This window comes from Phyllostomus discolor, chromosome 1 (genome assembly GCF_004126475.2).
Source record: "Phyllostomus discolor isolate MPI-MPIP mPhyDis1 chromosome 1, mPhyDis1.pri.v3, whole genome shotgun sequence".
Classification (NCBI taxonomy): domain Eukaryota; kingdom Metazoa; phylum Chordata; class Mammalia; order Chiroptera; family Phyllostomidae; genus Phyllostomus; species Phyllostomus discolor.
The window spans coordinates 135,446,124-135,471,506 of record NC_040903.2 but is presented as its reverse complement, the minus strand read 5'-3'; the positions used below and the strand labels follow the sequence as shown (position 1 = coordinate 135,471,506).

The 25,383-nt window shown below is 40.7% G+C and overlaps 1 protein-coding gene across 6 annotated transcripts in view; it reads left to right on the top strand.

The window, feature by feature from the left end:
- AKAP6 (A-kinase anchoring protein 6) overlaps nt 1–25,383 on the top strand; it is a 470,989-nt gene that overhangs the window by 180,336 nt on the left and 265,270 nt on the right. For all 6 annotated transcript variants that reach the window (XR_004903997.1, XM_036029438.1, XM_036029433.1 and 3 more), the window contains exons 3-4: nt 624–875; nt 8,293–10,035. Coding sequence is in view for 5 of the 6 variants with exons in the window: in XM_036029438.1 (XP_035885331.1) it covers nt 624–875; nt 8,293–10,035 (1,995 nt within the window). In the remaining variant the exon portion in view is untranslated. The remainder of the gene's footprint in view (nt 1–623; nt 876–8,292; nt 10,036–25,383) is intronic.

Sequence of the window (25,383 nt, the reverse complement as noted above, 5' to 3'; positions counted from 1 at the left end):
TCCTCCTTCCCTTCCCCTCTCTCTAAAAATAAATAAATAAATAAAATCTTTTAAAAAATAAAAGGATAATCACTATTTATAAACACAGAATTCTAGAAACTTTGGAGAACAGTAATGTGACGATCTTAAAAAGCTTCAACCTGCCTCTCACCACAAAGAGGTAGAGTACCTTCACTTCTAGCCCGTCTCTCTTCAGGCTGGGTGTCTGGGCGATGCTCCGGCCCTGAAGCGCTGTGTGCTTGGTAGAGGTGCTACCAGCAGTAAGAATCGCTGTTGGTTCACTTGCCAGAATCACAAATAGTAAAGAGAACAGAGGGTGGATTTATGAGGTGACTTCTCACCTTGGCTGAACTTTCAATTTTGGTATCTGAAAGAATAGAATTTTTGTGGCATAGAAAAATATCAACTTACCTGTGTGCATGAAAGGCCCAGTGCCCAGGAATATAGCCTGCAGTTGCAGGTGAATGAGAACAAAGGCCAGCTATCTACCTGTGCTCACCTGACCTGTTGGCACTGATAATTGGTGTCAGGTGAAGGAGTGACTTCTTTTTAACCACTGTTTCCCCAGGATAAGGCAAAGTAGTCATCATATTTTTGTCCACCCCCCTTTTTTTTTACTGCAGGACATTTGCGAAGATATTTCTGATCATGTTGAACAAATCCACGCCCTCCTTGAGACTGAGTTCTCCCTGAAGCTGCTGTCCTACTCTGTCAATGTGATTGTGGACATCCACGCGGTGCAGCTCCTCTGGCACCAGCTCCGAGTCTCCGTGCTGGTCCTGCGGGAGCGCATTCTGCAAGGTCTGCAGGACGCCAATGGCAACTACACCAGGCAGACAGACATTCTGCAAGCTTTCTCCGAAGAGACAACAGAGGTGGGTATTTTCTTTGAAGCAAAATAATGAATGCGTTGTCAAGTGTGACCATTGGAGAATGCTTTCAGTTCACAGATGTGGGATGGGAATTCTTTGTAGGTACGTTGCCAGGGAGACCTGAGTCAGGGGATTTCCCCGCCTCTCCTTGGTTCTTGTCTTCTCTGCAAGAGATGAATTCAAACGAGAGACGACATGTATAGTGGAAATGAGATAACAAGTTTGTTTATGAAATCTTGACACAAGCACAAAGTGCAAGCAGGCACATGGCTAGTCTGAATGCCCCACATAGAGAGAAAACAAAGTTATTAATAAGTTTGTTAGGAAGTCGTTTGTTCTATATTCTTGAGCCAAGGCTACAAGTGGGTACTCAGCTAATCTGAGAGTGCCCTGTAGGGGTTCAGAGGTTATATACTTTAATCAGCTTCTAAGTACCCCTTCTCCCCCTTCTAAACCTTGGGAATAATGTACAGCTACAAAGGCTTTCTTTCTCAGCTAGTAAAGGCTCTTTGTCTTAGTTAATGAAATTGCTACAGAGCCTCCCTTTCTTAGTACACAGAGTTTCAAGGACTCCCTTCCTCCTGCGCCATCTTTGCTGGTGATGTTCAGAACACCCAGCAATCTTATTGGACTGGGCTCAGGACTGCTGAGTCAACAGGTGAGACATGTCTCCCTCCTCCTCCCTGCCTTAGTTTACTGCCTATCCTACCTAGCAGGTGTAAATAAGCAGGTCATGAGCTAGGCTTCAAACTAGGTACAGTGACCAGAAGCTAGGACACTTTTAATGTGAATGAAGCTTTACATCAGCATTAATTCACACCTACCTGATAGTTTGCCTAGGTACCACCCATAGTTGGTATTAATCTGGTTCCTTGTTCCCCATTTAATTTATACTTATTGAGTGCTTACTATGAGCCAAGCACTAGGTGCTAAGAATATAATAGTGATCAAATCATGGTCTTTGCCTTCAAGGAGCTTCGAGTCTAGTGTGGGATGTGGACAAGTGGACAGACAGTGATAACTCTGTGATTCCATTGGATGGCAGAGAAGGTGCACCTGATTCAGACAGGAAGCCTTTCCAGAAATGAGTCTAAACTGAGACCTGAAGGAAAAGCAGGATTAGACTGGTGAACTGAGGTAGAAAATGTTCTAGACAGAGGGAAGATCCAGAGGTAAGAGAGAGATTGACAGGCTCATAGAACTATAGATAAAATGGGAGCAAAAAAATTCAAGGAACCAGGAAATAGGCTTTGAACTAATACCATAGGTAAGCAGAGGTCAGATCATGAAGATGAAAAGGCGTATTAACAATCTTCTTAAGAGAACTGGATGTTATTTTCAGGACAACAGAATAGTTTGTGCAGGGAATTGACATGATTAGATTCATGCTTCAGAAAATCATTCTGGATGTAATGAGTCAAATGAACTTTAGAATTTTGCACAATCAATATATTTAGATTTCTCTGCACTCATATTGTGTACTGTAAAGAATTTGTTGTTGTTATTCTTGATGCATGGCTTAAGAATGAACACTGTAAATTTGAATCCAGATGAACTCTTTCATTCCCAAATGAAATTGATATATATTGTAGAGCAAAGCACTGTGCTAATTAATTAAGCAGCGGTTGTGTGTGTGTGTAGACAGATAAACTGATAAGGTAGGTAGGTAGGTAGATGGATGTGCACATACATGCACAGATACCACATATAGATAAAGTGTGGGTGTATGTACACAGTCCCTAGGCTCTTGATACCCACTAAGTGCTCCACTGTTAGTTTTCTGGAAAATATGTATTTTTACAGCTTTATAAATAATTTGTATGACTATATATGATTAAAGGTCTTATAAAGGCTGCTGCATAATTCATTAATTTATTAATGTTTTAATGACTCCAACATTATCAACAAGCAAAACAAATCTGTCCATTCTCACAAATGATTTATACTTGTTGATTATTATTTTCATAACAATGATGCTCTTGCTGCAGCAAATTCCCTGAAGGCCCTGGAAATGTATGGGAATCAAAATCTATTCAGCTCACTTCTTATATTAAGTCATGGTCTGTTTTCATTTAGCTTTCCCTTTTATTGTGGCAGTGAGGGAGCTTATAGAGATTTTGGTAGAGTCCTTTCTAAATCATAGGATGAATATGTGTGTGTGGGGAGGTATCAGTCCCCAGATGCCATCCCTCCCAAGTAGGACCCCTAGAGGACCCTTGACTGGTACTCTTGTGTTGTGGGAATCCTACAAAGAATTCCAACTGGCCTACTCAGTCCTCAATCTGGTACCTGTGAGGTGGAGAATATAGATGGAAAAGGTTTGTCTGAACTTGGAGAAGAGCTTCCTTCAGATGTCTACCTGGCATCTCTGATGTGTACATCCTCTCTTTGTTCTTCCTCATGTGTTCTGCTGGCTCTACTCAGCCTCCAGCACTGAACAGTCATCGAATCTTCCCCTTTCCACTACTAGAGGGGACACTAGAAATCACTGAGTCAAACGAATTCATGTTACATATTTATTCATTCAATAACCGTTTAGTGATTGCCAACCCTTGTGGGAGAGCTGGGGATGTATCAGTGCTCTAGGGTTTATTGTTATCACTGTTGTTATTGTGTTGTGGAATACGTTTATCATGCATGTATTTGAACTCATGTCATTCATGAAGTGGTGTCCCAAGAAATGGTGGAAAGCCACTGAGGCTAACTAATTTCACAGCTATGTTGCCAGTAAGTAGTATCTATTCTGGTTTTCACAATGTGAGCTCACCAATTATGTACAGAATGATTGGAAATAATTATATGCATTTTCATGTTAGAAGCCAATTGTCTTGTCATAAAGAGGCAACAGTATGTTGTATGAGGGATAAAGGAACAGTGGATTCTTAGCCATCTGCGTTGGGGATGTTTTTCTGTGAATTGAAGCACTGTCTCCATTATCATCCTTCCTGAAGCTATGGATTCCCCCTCCTATTTCAAAGACTGCTTAGTTTTATTTGTTTCTGTCAGCACACTGGATTGTGGAGAACAGGAAGGGGATTAGGATAAAATTCTTGGCTTTATCAGAATAAATTCAGTTGTGAAAGGTTTGTAAAATGAAGAGGGAAATGGCATGAAACATGCTGATAAATTAGAATAGTAAATATCCTTCCAATAGGGTGAATTCATTTTTCTCTTCTTGGAAGTTAGTTGAGTTTCAGAGCCATATTAAAGAATAAGTTGGAAAGTCAAGAAAATGGCAAGTTTTCACCCTTCCTGTCCTTGAAAAAACAAAACATATGATTTTAATTTTTTAATTTAAATATGGAGCAGATCAAATGTTGTAAGCAAATTAGTAGACACCTTACTGAAACCAAACGGAACAAAGAAACAAATGAAAACCCCTTAGGGACAAAGCTCAACATTGTATACAAACTGTGTTGTACTGAAGTGTTCTATATTTCAGTTACTGTGATAAGCATTTTGTTGTATTTGTTGTTTCATTTATTAAGAAGGGTAAGGAATATTAAAGTAGTTGCTGTTCATAGATGGAAGGTGAATGCTTCATAGGTAAATAAGGATATATGTCTAGGAATAATGAAATAAAACAAACAAAACTGGTTCTTAACTGTTTCCTGTTGTAATAATCATTCTTTTCTCCCTCTCACCTGGGAACAGGATGGGAGAGGGCTTACTCTGGAGCAGTAAGTGTTTTTGAGGATAGTATTTTGTTTTCCCAACAAAGGGCTGGATAGGGAAGGTATCGTCAGGGGAAGACTTAGGAAAAGGGGGCCATGCCCTATTATCTGACATGTAGTCTCAGGTCGTATATTTATCTGACATCATTTATTAAGTGCCTCTTATTTTTGGGCAAGACAGTATCCCTGGTCTTAAGGTTCTGTGACCATGAAAATGGGGACCAAATGCTCTCTCAGGGCCACTGTGTCCAATCCTATCTAGAACCAGGTGGCTGACACTTTCAGGGGACTAATTTTTACCTGACCTCTCGAATTTCTTTTCCTCTAGCCATTATAAAAACACTTTTCTTAATACCTCTAAGCTCACTCAAGTAGCCACAGTGCTGTACCTTTATGATAAATGTGATAAAAATAATGCAAATTTCAACTAGTTAGTAATTTAAATATCAACTAATGGGATAGCTTTGGAACTTAACCATCATTTATAATACTATTTTTATAAAGGAGTAAGTTCTGAACACTAAGCAGTTAAATTTTTAAAAATTTGAAAAATACAGTCTGCCTTTAAATTGGAATTTCCACCATTACTTTCTTTTTTTTTTTTTTCAATCCTCATGTGACGATATGTTTTTATTGATTTGAAAGAGGGAGGAAGGGAGGGAGGGAGAGAGAGAGAGAGAGAGAGAGAGAGGGAGAGAAACATTGATGGGTTGCCTCCTGGTACACACCCTGACCGGGGATTGAACCTACAACACTTTGGTGTGCAGGACAATGCTCCAACCAAGTGAACTACCCTGCCAGGGCTCTACCATTACATTCTTAAAAATTGTATGAAGTGGACTTTATTTGGCTGCCTCATTCCTTGGTATTTTTTGGTCCTGGTTCAGGTATGAAGCATATAAGCCACACATTTCCACTTAGGTCATTTGGCAGTTAATATTGTTTTCTCACTTTGTGCATTATAATTTAGCATAGGGATACCTCTCATTTTGATAAAAAAATTCTCCCTAAATATACTTAAATAGTAAAAATATTGTAATAATATGAGTGAACATTCATTAAGCACCTATGTGTCAGACTTGTGTTTTACGTATATTAGCTCTTTTAAGCCTCACAGCAGCCCTGTGGGCAGACTTGCCATTTCCTGTTTGCAGATGAAGGAAATGAGGCTTAGTGACATCGAGCTGCTGGGTCATGGTCACATGGCTAATTAGTGCTAGAGGTAAAATTTGACTCTGAAACGTGGCTTTTTCACCACTGAAGTCAACTAAAACTACATAATCAAAGGACGAAATTACAGGAAAGGATAGAGACACATTCCAAAGTGTCATCATTCATTCATTTATTCAACAGATGTGCCTTTGAAAGCTTGTTCTATGCAGATCAGCATGCTAAATGTTGCAGGTATCCTGGGGAGTCAGCCATTTTCTCTGTGATTTATACTGTTGTGGTGCATACAAACTAGTGGGAGAAACAAGATAATTAAATAATCACAGTAGTATTTATTTAAAGATTGAGATAAATGCTTAAAGGAAAAACAACCCAATGTTATGAGAGTCTATAAGAAAAGATTCTGACTTAGGTGGGAGTTTGGGATTTTGAAGAAGTGCAACTTGATCTGAGGTCTGAGGGGCAAGAGCCCATTAGTTATGGGGCATTACAGGTGGAAAGCTTTCCTGACAGAGGAAACAGCATGTGCAAAGGCCCTGAGGCGGCAGGAACACAGCATGTTCAAAAACTGAAAGGAAGACACTGTGGTCAGGTGAAGCCGGGTGGGGGAGAGTGACTTGAGAGAGACTTCTTCATGTTTGTCCTTGGAAGGGTTTGGGTTTTTAACCTAGCAGCAGGAAGCTAATAAACGACTTTAAGTAGAGATTTAACAGTATCAGATTTGTAAATGTTATTCTGGTGGCAATGTGGAGAACAAACTGGAGGAGGGGGTGTGCCAGTTGAAAAAACTATCCAGTGAACCTCAGAAAATTATGGTGCAGAGGTCAGAGTGTAGACCCTGGGTCAGGCCTCCGTTTAAGGTCTAGCCTGACCCTCAGGTGCAAGGCCATCCACTAGTTATGCCGCGTTTTGTTTTTTATTTGCTCAGGCTTTGTTTATATAAAATAGGGACAATAATGTAGACCCCACCCCAAAAGGAAGTTGTTGGGAGGTTTAAATGAAAAAGTAAGAGTAGCCACCAACCATCCCATTTACAGATGAAGCTGAGAAAAGCGAAGTCAGGCTTTTCATCATTATTCTTTATCTCCATGTTGCAGAGAGTGAGTGAGGACTGTAGGAGACAAAGGCAAAGTAAGGCCTGAAGGAAGAGAACATTTCCAAAGCAAAACATGCAAATGAACAGGAAGGCCTGATGTAAGGTCTTAAAGAGGCCAAATCTTGGGATAACCTGGTTGAAAGGACACAGGTCCAGCAGCTGTACAAGGTCTGGCTTCACTTTGCTCAGCCCGTTTCCCCTCCAGGAGAAAGGAGGTCCGGGGATGCAGTGGCTCATCTTCCATCCTCATCTCCTAAGGGACCAGATTCGACCAGGCTGTCCTTCATCCTGGTACACACGCACACACACACGCACACACATGCACGCACACATACTAGGATTCCCGGGGTTCTTTTGTCCCAAACAAGTATCAGCCAAAAGTCTCATTTGCTGTGTGATATCAGAAACAGTGTTAGCAATGAGACAAAAACCATACTCCCATAATTAAAGATTAAAAAATTAAAAGTACTTGTTGGTAATATTATTTTTTTTTAGCATAGGGGAGTTATCAACTGACCTACCTGGAATTATAACAACGGAAGTGGGCACTCTGTACCAAACATACACCAATGGGAGCGGGGGTGGATAAGGAGGAGGGGACAGAAACGCATGAGAGTGATAAAGTTTTGATACTCAATTTCCCCCAGGAATTTGTGTGCTCACCTTCAGGAGGGTAGGGACAAACAGAAGCTAGTCTTGGACTGTTTCTGTTATGTGTTCAAACTCAGTAGTTCACCTTCCTGTGATTTGTGAATATACAGGGTCTGGCACAAATAACGCCTCCTTTTTATTACAAAGTCTTTTAGTACAAAATCAAAAGCATGTAATTCTGTAACATAGCAATATCACACTCAAGCACATCATATGACATTTTAGGTGAAATGTTCAAATTAAAACTATAAATTAGTACACCCATATTGTTACCCTGCCAGCCACACTCAAGCAGACATTACTTCTGCAGGACCCTGTATATTTAACATGACAGACTTAGTACGACTAATTATTCCACTTTAAAAATATTTATTGAGCATCTACTATGAGTTAGCCACCGTGGTAAGTAATGTTGTGATAGCAATAAGCAAAAGAGACATTCATGGAGATTTAACTCTTACAATAATTTGTTCCCAGAAATGTTGTTACTCAAGGCATTATTTAAGGAATGTTTATTAAGTGAATAATACACTACTTTATGATAGGACTTTAAGGCAAGAATGGATATTTTTGGCTTGATTGTGACCATTTCTATCAAGGCTCTATTCTCCAAATTGAAGAAAAATCTTTAAATATTTAAGAACAGGATATTATATCAATGAAAAGCAATATGATAATTGATAATATGCCATTCTATATGTCAAGCCAGAAGCAACTGAGACTGATGTACTTTTTACCTTATAGCGACCTTTGCTGAGATTGTGTTTGAACAGCCGGTGAATGAAATTGATATTCCATTTACTGAAACCATCACCCTTGTCTGTTTCAGGGCCGGCTTGATTCTCTAACGGAAGTGGATGACTCAGGACAGCTAACTATCAAATGCTCTCAAAATTACTTGTCTCTGGATTGTGGTATTACCGCTTTTGAACTGTCTGACTATAGTCCCAGTGAGGATTTGCTTGGTGGCCTGGGTGACATGACCTCTAGCCAGGTCAAAACCAAACCCTTTGACTCTTGGAGCTACAGTGAGATGGAAAAGGAGTTCCCTGAGCTTATCCGAAGTGTCGGGTTACTTACTGTGGCTGCTGACCCCGTCCCTCCCCACCACAGTGAAGTGTCCCTTTCAGCAGATGATGGAGGTGGATGTGAGGAAAACAATGCTTCCACAGTCGAGGAGAAACCAGGCTTAATGCAGGGGATGTCTTCTTCAGTGGAAGCTCTGACGAATACTGCCCAACCCTCTTCTGAGACTGCCAAGCAAGAACCTGATCCCTCCTCCCAACCTGGAGCTAAGAACCAACAGCCTCCTCCTTGTGAAAATGCAACCCCCAAGCGATCCATCAGAGATTGCTTTAATTATAATGAGGACTCTCCCACACAGCCCACATTGCCAAAAAGAGGGCTCTTCCTTAAAGAGGAAAAAATTAAGCATAATCTGAAAGGCACTGATGGAAAGAAGCAGATGGTGGATCTCAAGCCTGAGATGAGCAGAAGCACCCCTTCTCTGGTGGATGCTCCTGACAGATCCAAGCTTTGCCTGGTGTTACAGTCTTCCTACCCCAGCAGCGCCTCTGCTGCCAGCCAGTCCTATGAGTGTTTGCACAAGGTGGGGGATGGGTGTCTTGAAAACACAGTCAGAGGTCACATTAAAGAAATCTCCTCCAGCCTGGGAAGGCTTAACGATTGCCATAATGAGAAACCTCGACTTAAAAAGCCACATAAGACCCCAGAAGAGGTGCCTCCCGGCCAAACACCTAAAGGGGGAACGGGTTCAGGCAAGCAAGCAGAAAACACAAGGAGCTCCATGGTGCCGAATGGAATTCCTTCTGGTACTTCTAAGGCCATAGAGGGGCCAGAAACAGATTCTGCTTCCACATCCTCACTTGAGCCCTGTAATCAAAGAAGGTGGAATACCAAATTACCAGTGCAGTCAGAAACATCCAGTTCACCACCTCTTACTGAAAGCAGCAAATCCTCTGTTGGCTCAGACAATATCATATCTCCGGAGCCCCTTCTTTCAAAACACAAAAGCAAAAAATGTTACTCCTCCTCCCCAAGTCACATCATGAAGAACGGTCGGGTCGTGGAGGCCTGGTACGGCTCCGATGAGTACCTGGCTCTGCCCTCTCACCTTAAGCAGACAGAAGTATTAGCTTTGAAGTTGGAAAACTTAACGAAGCTTCTGCCTCAGAAACCCAGAGGAGAAACTATTCAGAATATTGATGACTGGGAACTGTCTGAGATGAATTCAGACTCTGAGATCTATCCAACGTACCATATCAAGAAGAAGCATACAAGGCTGGGCAGGGTGTCTCCAAGCTCATCCAGCGACATAGCCTCTTCCCTGGGAGAGAGCATTGAGTCTGGGCCCCTGAGTGACATTCTTTCTGATGAGGAGCTGGGTATGCCTCTCTCTGGTATGAAGAAATACACTGATGAGAAGTCAGAGAGAGCTTCATCTTCTGAGAAAAATGAAAGCCATTCTGTCACAAAATCTGCTTTAATTCAGAAACTTATGCAAGATATTCAACACCAAGACAACTATGAAGCCATATGGGAAAAAATGGAGGTAGGCTGGTCTAATCAATGTGAATGATTTCTTATCTTACCTGGTTTTTGAAAGTAATGCTGGGAAAAGTTCAACTCCCTCCCACCCATTATAAAATGCACTGCTGTTTTTGGTAAACATACTGATTCCCCACAGAAAGAAAAGAAGAAGGCACAATGATCACTGCATTGTGACAGAGTGTATGTATCATTAGGGACCGCCCTTGTCAATGCATTGGCTTGAGGTACCCCTTCCTGGTATAGAATTCTTTGTTGGCATTGCCCAGACCTAACACAGCTCCTAAGGAGTGGTGGACCCCCTTGGATGGAATGCAGAACAAAGTAGGACAGTAGCTGTGCACACACCAGTGTCTCAGGAACACATGAATGGAATAGTCCAGTTACCCTCAGTGCTTTTCAATTTGTTTGTTCTAACCACAGAATAGCTTCCATACTTCCAATGTTAACTTCCTGTAGAAATAAACCAGATGGTTCTAATTTTGAGGAAACTTTGTTTTCCTTCAGTCTTCCTCCTCTTTTAGGCCTCTGGTTAATAACCATGCTACCTATACTTTGTACCATCTATGAGCTCTGAGATGAGAGGTTGATATTTTGAGTAAATCAGTACTTTCAGAATGAACTATTAGATGTGGTGAAATCTTTGAGGACAGATATCAAAATTCTCAGGGCTGAGCTTTGTAGTATGAGATGTGATTTAAGACACCAGATAAAAGTATATAGTAGTTCCCTCTTATCCGTGGGGGATAGGTTCTGAGACCCCCAGCGGATACATGAAACGGCAGATAGTACCAAACCCATATACTATATTCTTCCACTACATATTGTACACACCTATGATAAAGTTTAACTTATACGTTAGGCACAGTAAGATATTAACAATAATAACTAATAATAATATCAAACAATTATAACAGTATACAGTACTAAGACTTATGTGAACGTGGTCTCTCTCAGAATATCTTATTGTAACCACCACTAACTTCCAGTAAACGGCATAGCGCCACTCATGTCAGGGAGTCCCTTGCTAATGTTGGGGTAGGCTCAACGCTTTCCGGTGCAACACTTTGCTGCCAGTTGGAACATGTTTTCTGTCATGCCTTCCACCCACAGATTTCATGTTTTTTCCATCTTAACTAAATACTTATTATGCCCTGGAGCCATAACTTTTTCAGCTTGAGGTGTGACAACAAAAATAGCATAGATTTCTTTTTCTTCACAATCTCATGGATAGAACACTTCTTCTTACTGCAGATTTTAGTAACACAGCATCTAATTTTTCCCCTTTTATTTATGAAGTAGAGAACTTTCATCTTTTAACCCAAAGAAAGAACTTTAGGGCTCTCTTTGGCATATCTGAATTACTAGCATTATTACTCTGTGCTTTGGGGCCCTTATTAAGAAAATAGGGGTGACTTGAACATGAACACTGTGATGTCGTGACAGCCAGTTTGGTAACCTACGCAGCTGCCGAGTGACTAACAGTGTGGGTATGAGGGACAAAGGGGCGATTCACATCCTGGGCAGGATGGAGTGAGATTTCAGCTCACTACTCAGAAAACATGTGATTTAACTTGTGAGTTGTTTATTTCTGGAATTTTCCATGTAATATTTTTGGACAATTTTTGATGGTGGATAACTAAAATCATGGGAGTGAAATTGTGAATAAGGGAGGACTATTGTAGTACATGTGGTCAGAATAACTTGTAAAAAGAAAACGAAGTTACATAAAAAAGAGGGGAAGTTAATGGCAATATACAATAATAATAACATGTATTAATAATTGTTTTCACTAAGTATATATTTGTCAAATCCTCACAAAAATCCCAATATAAACACCATTTGATGGATGAGGAGACCGAGGCTGAGAGATCAGGCAGTCTGCTTGAGAATCCATGCTGGTAACTAAGTGTTCCCATGCCTCTGCATAAGGAAGTGATCGATGTGAACCGCACGTAAATACTGTAGTACTGTAGAGAAGAAATCATATTGGTGGGGCCGGAAGTTCTTGTGAAGAAATGCTGAGCCTTCAGTGGGGGCTTTGAAGGATGTGCCAGAAGTTAGACAGAGAGAAGGAAGGTCGGCACCTCAGGTAGGAGGAGCATAAACTGTAACACAGAGGTAGGAACTGGGAATGAGCATCATAATGGGGGTGCATAGAATGCTGTCCTGACCGGAAGGTCTGTGATCAGAAAGCCATGACAGTTTCCATACACTTAATAGGCCTAGTTGCTGCAAGGCCCTGATGGCCAGACTGAAGCAATTAGAATTTGTTCCCTGGGTGGGGCATCCATGGCAACTTCTTGGAGAGGCACTGCTTGGATCTGCATCAAGAGCTTTATATGCCGTGTTCTACTTAAGTCCTGCATGGTTGGAATTTTTCCGATGAAGCTAAGGCAGAACATAGTTAGGAAATTTGCTGAAGGCCTCACAGCTAGTAAGTGCAGAGCCATGACTTGAACCCAGAGCCAGCATACTTGAAACTGTGTAGGCCATGGCCTCCAGGAGCCTTCCTGGTAGGCTTACTTGCCAATAACAGGAAAGATGGTCGAAGCAGCTGTGGTGGTGACCAGACCAGAGATGCTGGCCTGTGGCAGCCAATCTAAGGGACTGTTCGCCCTGTTGTGGGATGGGCAAGGGGGAGGGCTGTTGAAAAACTGAACGGGTTCCAGAAAACTGGTTCTAGGCCTTGCTCGATCATTAAAGCCTGGAGTGGCCCACAGGTAGTTATGCCTCATTCTGGGCCTCATTTCTTCTTTTGTAAATAGAGGTGTTTTAAGCAGATAATGGCCACAATACCAACCTCTAACGATAGCATCCTCTTAAGATTCTACAAAGAGGAATTTAAATGTTCAGCCTGTGAGACTGGTATGTCTTTAGTAGAAGGAAACATTTAGATAGCTGGCTTGAGGTGGAGATAAGGCAGGTAATTTTTTAAAAAATATGCATTGATATTGAGTATGTGATGAAACTTTGAAGAGGAAGTGTTTTGTAAGAAGTTGGAAACAGTATCCTAAAGTTGGCCTCTAAGGTGAAGGTTAAAGAAGATTAAGGCCCTTTCTCAGCCTAACCTCTTCTCACTGCTTCAGGTGAGGACAGCTGCCCATCCCCAGGTCAAGGACCTTGAACATCATATTCTAGCTTTGATCTCCTCCGTATAAGCCAGTCTACTTGAAAAAATATAGCATAATAAAAGAGGGCATTATTTAACATCTTCCTTGTATCAGGCATCTAATAGGCACTTTACCTGTAGTAATTTTCTCATAGAATTCTCACGACAACCCAAGGTAGGCTTTATTATCGTGCGTTGACCTCTTCTCATCGTCTCCGGTACTCTCACTGTGGTCCTGGCCACCAGCCATCACCTCCTGCCTGGGCACTGATGTGGTCTCCTGACTGGTCTCTCTGCTTCCATCCTGCTCCCACTGCAGTCTGTCCTCAACACAGCAGCCACAGGGATCCTTTTAAAGTGAAAATCAGATCATGTCACCTTGCACTGGCTTCCGTCACTGCCTTCCATAGGACCTTTGGAGGTCCTATGTGGACTGGCTCCCTGGTTTCCCCTCTGGCCTCATTTCCAGCTGCTCTTCCCCTTACTCACGTCACTCCATTTCCCCAGCCTCTTTGGGGAAAGCTGAGCACGTCCTGGCCTTTAGGGTCTTTGTCATCTTGCATGCCCACTTCACCATAGGTAGTCACTGTTGTTTTTTGTTGTGTTCTTTTTTTTTAAGATTTTATTTATTTATTTTTAGAGAGGGAAGGGAATGAGATAGATAGATAGATAGATAGATAGATAGATAGATAGATAGATAGAGAGAAACATCAGTGTACGGTTGCTGGGGATTATGGCCTGCAACCCAGGCATGTACCCTGGCTGGGAATCGAACCTGCGACATTTTGGTTCGCAGCCTGTGCTCAATCCACTGAGCTATGCCAGCCAGGGTCTGTTGTATTCTTTAAGAAGTTCTTAACACATATACAAACACATGCAAACATTTATTAAGCAATATTTTAAAATCTGGGAAATAAGTTGCAACCTATCCTTCTCTGCAAATAAAAGTGCCTGTTCACTCTGTGAGCTCTTCCCCAGTTTCTCAGTCAGGGTTGAGTACTTGCTCAGATATGGCTGATTTCCTCAGAACCTCTGTGTGGAAAAAATAATCAAGCATCTCAGGTCTGAGTGCTCAGCTTCCATGGGAGCTTCTCAAGACTTCAAAATGAAAAGTGAAGAACTAAATCAAGCCATTGAACTAGATCCATTTGTTCCGATACATTCAAATAATATATAGAGCTACCATATGACCCAGAAATTCCCCTTCTGGGTATTTATTTAAAGAAACCCAAAACACTAATTTGGAAAGACATATGCACCCCTATGTTCATTGCAGCATTATTTACAACAGCCAAGATGTCCATTGATAGATGAATGGATAAAGATGTAGTACATATACATAATTGAATGACCCCTCAGCAGTAAAAAGAATGAAATCTTGCCATTTGCAACAACATGAATGGACATTGAGGGTATGATGCTAAGTGAAATAAGTCAGATAGAGAAAAACAAATACCATGTGATTTCACTCATATGTGGAATATAAAGAACAAAATAAACAAACAAGCAAAATAGAAAACTCATGAGAACATTTTGATGATTGCCTGATGCGAGAGGAGTTAGAGGATGGGTGAAAAGGTGAAGGGATTAAGATGTACAAATTGCCAGTTATAATAGCAGTCCTGGGGATGTGAAGTAAAGGATAGGGGATGAGTTGATAATATTGTAATAACTATGTATGGTGTCAGATGGGTGCTAGACTTATTGGAGTGATCACTTTGTAAGTTATATAAATGTCTAATCACTATCTTGTACACCTGAAACTAGTATAGTATGTCAACTGTAATTGAAAAAGAAAAAAAAATATTTAAAAAATAGAAAGAGGAGGGAAAGACATATTTGGAACAGATGGAATCAAGCGTAATGACAAAAATCAGCATGATATCTGGATATGTGACATAAATAACGGGCTTGCAAACTATAGCTTATGGGCCAAATCTGGCCCGAATGCCTAATTTTTAAAATAATGTTTTATTGGAACACAGCTGTGCTCATTATCTATAGCTGCTTCTGTGCTGCAATGACAGAGCTGAGTGGTTGTGACAGAGGCCAATGACTTACAAACCCAAAATATTTACTACCTGGTCCTTTACAGAAAGAAAAAAATTGCTGACCATGCTCTAGAGTGAGGAAGGAGGAAAGGAAATGCTTTCTGATCAGCATCTACTGTGTACCAGGTTCTGAAGTAGGTTCTTTCACTTCATTTGTATGACAACCCTATGGAAAGGACATTATTGGTCCTGTTTTACGAATGATGAGTCTCAGGCTCCAGTGCTAATGACTTGCCCAAAGTCACTCTGCTGCTCTATGTGAGAGCTGGGATTCCACCTGGGATGTCAGACCTGACTTGGTTTTCTCCTAGAGATACAGTCAAATCCCAGGGGAATTAGACAATAATCCCATATGTAGGTAAAATCTATTTAGAAAACCCGAAACCACTGCTGGCTTAGTAAGTGAGCAGTGCAACTTCTTCCTCAGGACCTGAATATAAATGAACTGCCTGGTAAGTAGCCGCTTGTCTGAGGTGGGGAATTATTGGTGCCAGGTTAAGAACTATATGATTCCTAATGGGGACTTGCAGGATGCAGTACAGTGTGGTGACACCTCAGTGAAGCCTTTCAAGAGATCCGTCCTTTGAGATACAGTGTGAGGTTCATTTGTCATATCACAGGCTTCCTGCTCACACTAAGTTCTGAAAACTCATTCTGCAAGACGTGACTCCTTTTGGTTGGACTCACTGGTACCATGGTGATGGATGCATGACATAGCTGATCCCCTTTTTCCCAGTAATATAAATCTCTTCAAATGCCAGATCATGGCATTTCAACCTGTAATTCCATGACTCAGCTGTTGTTAGCATTTTATCTCAGAGACATCTGTAACCCGATTTTAAAAACTTCTTTGGAGCAAGCTAAGGATGTCCTTGCACACCAGTTATTTCACATTCAGTGCAGCAAATTTTTAGCTAATTGCTAGTTCTTTGTAACTAGGCTATGTAAATGACATTCAAGTCTGCCGTGACAGCCCAAGGCAGCCACCACTGCTGCTGCCTAGAAGTACATCCACTGGGAAGTGGATGGTAATACAGGATAACATGAACGCAGAAGATGCAGGGTCCTGGGATGATCTGGTCACTGATTTCTGTATTTCTCTTTCCAAGAGGTAAAACAGTCCAGACAGGACCCATCCTATCTTTTACCCTCATTTTGACCTTATGTTGACACATCAATATTACCACACTAATGGTGGAAATCATTAAATATGTTGTCCTGAGTTCTCTTTTCCTTTTTTCCATTGTGGTAAAAACAAAACAAAACAAAAAAACCCCAATAATGTGTAACGTAAAATTTGCCATTTTAACCATTTTTAAAGCATACAGTTTAGTAGTGTTAACTATATTCACATAATGTGAAACAGAGCTCCGAAACTTTTTCGTCGTACAGATCTGAAACTCTCTATCCACTACACATCAACTGCCCTTCTCCCTCTTCCCTGGCCCCTGGTAACCACTCTACTTTCTTTCTCATGAATTTGACTGCTTTAGATGCCTCTAATAAGTAGAATCACACAGTATTTGGCTTATTTCTCTTGGCATAATGTCCTCAAGGTTTATCCACATTTTTGCATTTGACAAGATTTCCTTTTTCCTAAGGCTGAGCAATATTCCACTGCATGTGTATGGTGGCTTCTGTTTATCCATGTATCTGAGGGTGATGACTTGGCTTGTTTCCCCTCTTGGCTATTGTAAAAACTGCCACTATGAACATGGATGTGCAACTATCTCTTCAAGATCCTGTTTTCCATTCTTTTGGGCATTTACTCAGGAATTGGATTGCTGGATCATATGGTAGTTTTATTTTTAATTGTTTGAGGACTCTCCATACTGTTTTCCATAGTAGTGCTTCCATTTTCAATGGATACAACAAGAGTGTAGAAGAGTTCGAATTTCTCCACATCCTTAATAATATTTGCTATTTTCTGTTGTATGTGTGGTTTTTTAAATAGTAGCCATCATAATGGGTGATATCTCATTATGGTTTTGATTTGCATTGCATTGGTAATTAGTAATTAGTGGTGTTGAGAATTTTTTCATATGCTTATTGGCCATTTGTGTATCATCTTTGGAGAAATGTCTATTCAAATCCTTCACCCATTTTAAAATGGGGTCATTTGAGTATTTGTTGTTGAATTGAAGGAGTTCTTTATATATTCTGTAGATTAACCTGTTGTTACCTATATGTTTGGCAAATATTTTCTCCCATCCTACAGGTTACCTTGTCACTCTGTTTATTGGGCCCTTTAAAAAATTTTTTAAATTAATTTATTTTTTAGAGAGGGGGAAGGGAGGGAGAAAGAGTAGGAGAGAAACATCAATGTGTGGTTGCCTCTCATGTGCCCCCAACTGGGGACCAATCTCGTAACCCAGGCATGTGCCCTGACTGGGAATCAAGCCAGTGACTATTTGGTTCACAGGCCAGCACTCATTCCACTGAGACACACCAGCCAGGGCCATTGGGTCCTTTGATGAACAAATTTTTAAGTATGATATAGTGCCATTTGTCTGTTTTTGCCTTTGTTGCCCATGCTTTTTGTGTTATCCAAGAAAAAAAAATCATTGCATGTCCCATGTCATGAAGCTTTTGCTCTGCATTCTATGAGTTTTGTAGTTTAAGATCTTAGGTTTAGGTTTTTAAATTCTCTTTTATTTTATCTCAGTGTGAATACCTCTTATATTTTAAAGATCTCACTTGAGACTTTCCTGTAGGATAGCATACAGCTTCAAGGTTAGAGTTATCTTCTGGAATTTGTGTCTTAAAAGAAAGCAAACAAAAAACACTTGGTTATTCTTTACCTGATTTGTGATTTGACTAAGTCCCATTGAAACACAACTGTATCTTTCTCTTTTTTGTATATTTTATTTATTTTAATTATATTTTATTGATTATGCTATTACAGTTGTTCTGATTTTTCCCTCTTTGCCCCCCTCCACCCAGCAACCCCCATGCCCTCAGGCAATCCCCCCACCTTTGTTTATGTCCATGGGTCATGTGTGTAAGTTCTTCGGCTACCCCATTTCTTATGCTGTACTTTACATCTCCATGGCTATTCTGTAACTACCTATTTGTCCTTTCTAATCCCCTCACCTCTCATCCATTCTCCCATGCCCCACTCTCATCTCTTTATCTTTAACCTTTGGTAGTTTTACTATGATGTGTCTTGGAGTGGGCCTCTTTGCACTCATCTTGTTTGGGACTCTCTGAGTTTCCTGAACTTTCATGTCTCTTTCCTTCACCAAATTAGGAAAGTTTTCTTTTATTATTTTTTAAAACAGATTTCCAATTTCTTGCTCTTTGTCTTCTCCTTCTAGCAACCATATGAATTGAGTGTTGTAATGCTTACAGTTGTCACACAGGCTGCTTACACTATCCTTGTTTTTCTGGATTCTCTTTTCTTCTTGTTGTTCTGATTGGTTGTTTTTTGCTTCCTTGTGTTCCAAATCATTGACTTGATTTTCAGTTTCATCTGCTCTGCTTTTGTTTCCCTATGAATTCCTTTTTATTTCAGTTAGTGTATACTTTGTTTCTGACTGGATCCTTTTATGCTATTAAGGTCTTTACTAAGTTCCTTGAGCATCCTTATAACTAGTATTTTGAACTCTGCATCTGATAGATTGCTTATCTCCATTTTACTTAGCTCTTTATCTGGAGTTTTAATCTGTTCTTTCATTTGGGCTATGTTTCTTTGTCACCTCATTTTGTGTTTGTTTCTATGTATTAGGTAGAGCTGCTTTGACTTCGTGTCCTGGTACTGTGGCCTAATGTAGTAGGTGTCTTGTAGGGTCTAGTGGCACAACCTCCCCTATCAACCAAACTGGGTACTCAAAATGCACCCAGGACACCTACTACATTTATGTGGGCTGAGTCCATCCTCCTCTTATAGTTGAGGGTTGGTTGCTGTTGGCAGATCAATGGGAGGGATTTACCCAGGCCAGTTAGCTGCAAGGATTGGCCTTGACCACTGACCACCAACCTCCACCCTCTATACAGGATCAGCTGTGCAGAAGCGGGGTGGTGGTGCTCTGACATGGTCTGTAGCTGTCCACTGGGTGTGTAGGCTTTGGGGTTTCCTGGGCAGTGCAGGCAACATCAGTCCCCACCTATGTTCTGCTTGGGGCCACCCTGCCTGAGTTATAAAGCAATCTGAGGAGGCTGTTACTTGTGCTGGGCTTGGAGATTCCCAAGCAAAGCCAAATTGTGAATCTAGGCTGCTAGTTCCAGGCCTGGGCCTCACTGAGGTCGGCTGCTGCTTGTTTGAGAGGATTTAGGACACTGTGGAGTCTGAGCCAAGACCATTCATATGGAAAAGCAGCTTGGGTGGGCCATAAGTTGAGTGGGGCAGAGTCTCTTGGGATCCCCAAGGTAGGCCAAACAGTGTTAGCCAGGTTGGTGGGATTGTAGATATGGCACCAGTCTGCCAGCTCTGTGGGGGAAGGACCCAGAAAAAGGATAATCACCTTGATACCGGACACCTCAGCCTTCCCCTGCACATCACTGGTGCCCCTCAAGCCGCCTTTCCAATGCCAAAGCCCAGAGGGAGTGAGTCTGAGTAGGTGAGTCCACGTGTGGGTTCTTTAAGAGGAACTGCTTGGGGCTTCAGCAGATTCTTCCACTGACTCAATCCCTGCTGGTTTTTGCAGGTGTAAGTTGTGGGGACTTATCTTTCTAGCACTGGAGTCCTGGTATGTGTCTGGGACTCCTTGCTACCAATATATATATCCCTCCCAAATTTTTATCCACCACATGTGGATATGACACCAGTCCATTTTGTGTCTTTGTCCCTCCTACCAGTTTGGATGGATGTGGTTTCTTTAATTCTGTAGTTGTCAGACTTCTATTAAACTCCATTTCTGCAGGTTCTGAGTGATGGTTGTTCTCTATTTTAGCTGTAATTTTGTTGTGGTTGTACAAAGAGGCAAGCCATGTCTGCCTACACCATGGTCTTGACAGGAAGTCCTGTATCTTTCTTTATTCACCCCCCCAAAACTTATATCAAAGTCTGCTATTAATTTCGTTCTCGCCTGCCTTTGATATTTCTTTTATATCAACCATATGCCAATGTTCTGAGTGTTGGTGGAGAGTTAGTCTGCTCCTTGGTAATGATAATGATCTGTTAAGAGGATCCTATCAGGTAGGAAGCACTTTAAGATGACTAGATTCCACTGTTCTCAGTGGCATTTTATTTTGCATGTGTCTTTTCTCTCTTTTCTTACATTTTTCTCTCATTGCTTTTTCTTTACTTTTCATATGGAATATATAGATTTCACTCTATTTTCTTTTTAAAATTTCCTTCCCCAAGAGTATCTTCCACTTTATTCTTCTAACATTGTCCTAGAGAGTCTCAGATTCCAAATATGAGAGCACTATGGGTCGGTTCTCCATCACCATTCAAGCTTGAACCATTGATCTTTTTTTTGCATTTCTTAGTCTTAGAAATATGTATTCAGAGAGTTTGGGAATTGTTTAGATGCAAGAATAAAGAAAATGAGAATTTAGTGTAAATATATAGGAAAAAACAGATTCTTAAAGAATTGGGCAGGCTTAACTTTGTAATTAAAAATAGAAGATTTAGAGCCCTAAATGATCACACACTGAACATGAGTTGGTAGTTCAGATGAACAAGAGGTATAATAGCCAAATGCCGTGGGAACTCTGAATACCCTACATCACAGGTGGCAAACACAAGGCCTGTGGGCCAAATCCGGTCCTCCACCTTGTTTTATCTGGCCCAGCACCTTGTTTCTACCCAGCAGCAGCGCCGAGCTCCTTGCCCCTAGTTAAGGAGTAGTTACATTTATACAGTCCTGAAATTACCTTCAGCCCTTGGAAGGCAACTGAAAGGGTGATGTGGCCCCTAATGAAAATGACTTTGACACGCCTGCTCTATACTGTGCACAATCTAGAACTTAAGAGATCTATGACAACATAATTCTAGCTTCTGTGCTTACTAAGCACCAATATTTGATAAGCACCAAGCGGAAAGTCATACAATGGGATAACAGAGGAAGCCAGATAATAACAGAAGTAGCCAGACCAAGCACCACAGAAGGGGGACTATTTGAACTGGGCCTTTAGGGAGAATTTAGATAGCCAAGATGAGGAGGTAGAATGTTAGTGACAGAAGCTTTGACATAAGCCAAGTTTGAGGGCAAGAATATTCAAGGTATGTTTGAGAAACAGTAAAGAGAGGTGCTGCATACTTTGTAGTATAGGCTAAACCTCTATAAACAAAGAAATCTCAAAATGCAATAAGACAGACTTTTTCTCTCACATAACAACAAGTAAGCAGACAGCCCAGGGAAGACAGAGGCCATTTAGGGATCTGGGTACCATCTCCCTGTTGCTCTTATATTACTATGGCTCTGCATCTTTGTTCCAGCTCACCAAAAGAGAGAAGGGGAGAGCACCCAGTTTTCTCCTTAAAGATGTGACTTGGAAGTTGCCCATATCACCTCTGTTCTTATCCCATTGGCCCAGATTGTCATATGACATCACTTAATTGTAAAGGAGTTTGGGAAATGAGCCTCTAGGCTCTGAACACTGGGGAGGGAGATGTCCCTTAAACCAGCTGCTAGTGAGAATGGGAGTTTGTTGAAGGGAAGGGGGAATATAAAAGTTAGAAAGAAACAGTTGGGCCAAAATATGATGGACTTGAATTGCTAGTGTTTGCATAGAACAGACACAAAATAAATACCTGTGTAGCAAATGCATGAACAAATGAGTAAGTGAATGGAATGTTATCATTTGGTTTGAACTTTATCCCGTAGGCTAGGGGTTACAAACTAAAATGACTTGGAGAGGGTCAGACAGGTAATATAATGAGTCATGCAGCCAAGCGTGAGTGGGGAGTGATATCATTGGCACTACTGGGGAGCGAGTGCCCTGTGTAAAGGGAGTCTGCTAGCCCTGGTCCAGTGGCTGTCAGTTGGTTGGAGCATTATCTCATAAGCCAAAGGGTTGCAGGTTCAATCCTCAGGTCAGGGCACATACCGAGGTTGTTGGTTCAATCCCCTGTCAGGACAGGTATGGGAGGCAACCAGTGGATGTTTCTCACATTGATGTTTCTTTCAAATCCACAAAACATATCCTTGGGTGAGGATTTAAAAGTTAAAATACATAAAGGGCAGCTACTGTTCAGCTCCTGGTGACTGTTGCATGGAATGTGGGTCCTGTGTGGCAAGATCTTGCAATTTAAAGAAGTGGGAAAGTTTCGTTTTATGTGACATCTCCCATTTTTAAAATGTTTGGTCTGCATAATTTTAAAACAGGCCAAATAAAACACATTTATAAGGTAGATTCGGCCTTCAAGTCACTAAGTTGCAATCTTTGTGAACATGAGGAACTACTTAAAATTTTGGCCCAGACAGGAATTGCTAGTTTAAAGAAGGTTAATCTGTAATGGTCTGCTGGATACTCTTCTAGTTTAGTGGTTTTGGTTGTAGCTGCATGTTATAATCACTGGGGAGCTTTGAAAAAAAATCCCAACCTCAGGCTCCACCCCAGACCAATGAAGTCAGACTCTGGAGCTGTGGGTATTTCACAAAGCTTGCCAAGCAGTTCTGATGTGTTGTCAAGGCCGGGAGCTAACACTCTAAGGCTGAGTTTGAAGGTTAGTGCAGTAGCCTGCACGTGTACAGGTTAAAGGGTCCAAACTGTGGTTTTGGAAGCTGACCAAGGAAAGAGGAAAGAGACAAAGGTGGAAGACATTGTAAAGGACAAATCAATACAAATTTGTGACTTTTTTAAAATCAAAGAGTGGAAGAAAAGGTTCAAAAGAGTTGAGATTTCTCGCTGAGATTTGGGGGAAGGGAGATGTAAGGAATTTAATATATCCATGTATATAATATACGTGGATATATATTTAATATATCCATGTATGTAATATATGTCCCAAGGACATGAAATTAAGATACACAGTAGATGAATGGGAGAAAAGCAAATGTTATCTTACATGCAAATAATGTGGCCAAATCCAAATTGAGGATTCTAAATTCCCATGACATTAAAAAAAATAAGCCTACATAATTCTTTTAAAGGATAATCTTTTGTGTAAATTTTATTTGTTGCAAGTCAGGTAAAATCTACGAATTAATATTGCTAATAGATTTGTTGAGACAGTACGATAAGGTCATTGCTCAAGGTTGAGGGAGAAGAACCATAGGAATTCAGAGCAAATTCCTTCCTGGTTAACACACCAGGGATGTCTTTGTGGTCAGTGTGGTTTCCGCAGAGCCTTTGTGGGGTCTCCAGGCTTTATCAGTGATGGCTTACCACCACCTTGAGGCTGTATGCAGTCACTGCAGCTAGTTTTCAGTGTCTGAAATGTCGGGTGGGCCAAAAAGTCTGTTATGTTTTTTTTTTTTTTCGGTAAAATAAAAGACACCTTTTTCATTTTCACCAATAACTTTATCGATTTAGATATTTTGAGTATGTTGGCTACCTCCTGCTATTGGCTTCTTGTGGGTAGAGGCCAGGGGTGCTGCTAAACATCTTCCAATACATAAGACAGCCCACAGCAAAGAATTATTTGGCCAAAATGTCAATGGTATGAAGAAACTTTGCAAGACACTTTTGACACATCCTATCAGTCACAGCACCTTTTCCATACAGTACACAAATCTTTTTTAGCATTTCAGTTGCATTTTTACCTTTCTTGAAAAAATAAAACGTAATATACAGAAAATGTTGCATATGCTTCTTGCTACCTCAATATTAAAATGGCTGCACAAAAATTCACCAATTTTGATAAGTGTTTAAAAAATGCACACTGATATGACAGCTGTCATAATACAATCTACCAAAATTGTTCTGAATGAAGTTAAAGACAACTAAGCACTACTGGAGCCATTGTGAAGAAAAAATGTAATGTACTTTTTGGCCAGCCCAATATATAGGGAAGGTGCAGTTTTTTGTATGAAGTTTTAAACATTGAGATGAGAATAATGGTTACTTTCTTGGTATGGAAAGGCTATATGATTAAGTAATATTTTGTTGTTTCAAGATGACAGTGCCTAACTGCATTTGACAGCAACTTGATTTTCTCGTGAAAATCAAGAGGAGTGAACTCAGTGCTGTAGTTCTGCATTCAACTAAAATAATTATTAGGACATTAGTGAATTCTTCTTTATACTTGTCTAAAGTAATTACTGTGCATTAGTGGTAGGATATTTTGGAACGATGGCAATCAAGAAAACAAAACAAAACCTTAACATTTATTGCCCACTCGTAACCTGTTATGCAAAATGCTGGGAAGTGTATTCACTTAACATATTATCACATTTAATTATCAAGAAAAATAATCCTCTTTGATGCAGACACTCCTATTGTAACCCTAGTTTACCGTTGAGGAGGAAGGCACACAGGGAAGTTAGTAATCACTCGAGAACACAGGACACGAAGACGGGAGCTCTGGGCCCAGTTCACAACCCCTCATTTTCTAGTCATGAAAACTTGAATCAGTCACTAAAAGGTTAGTGTTTAAGTCTCCCAGTCTTTAAATGGAACATTAATCATGTTTGTCATGCCGATGCACAGATTATTGTAGGAAATTACAAAGAACAAAGGCTTGCTGTAAACTCCAAAGACTACATAAGTAATAGTCTTTTTGACTTTCTTTGAATCCAGGGTATTAGCACCAATAATAGAAAGAGCTAGCATAAGAAACTTAAATCTGCCTTTAAATAGCATTGTGATCTTGGTAACTTAACTTCCTAAGCCTCAGTTGTTAGAAATAAATAATAAAGAAACTGAATGGGATGACCTCTAAAATACTCCTCAGTTCTCAAATTTTAGGAGAGATTGATTATGAGGCATATCTAAAAGAGGAGACATTTTTCTATAAAATATCCACTAGAATATATCCCTTCAAAGTGATTGGCTTTCTGTTCTGTGGAATTCTGGGTGAATTCCTCTTAGAAGATCCTAATGGTGAGTGAGCGTGAGGCTGTGACATTAATGAGCCTGGAGATATGAAACTATTCATGTTGCCTTCCCAGCACTGTCATGTGAGAAGAACCAGACATCCTAGAGGAATTCCTGGCCTGGCTCGAGTTTGTAAGATGCCAAAAGACCAGGGATAATGGTAACAGCAAACACATGAATAATCAAGTAAGAATTACTGGCATATGTAGATTAGCCTGAATTCATAACAAATAATGTCAGCTAAAGGAAACAGATCAGAAAC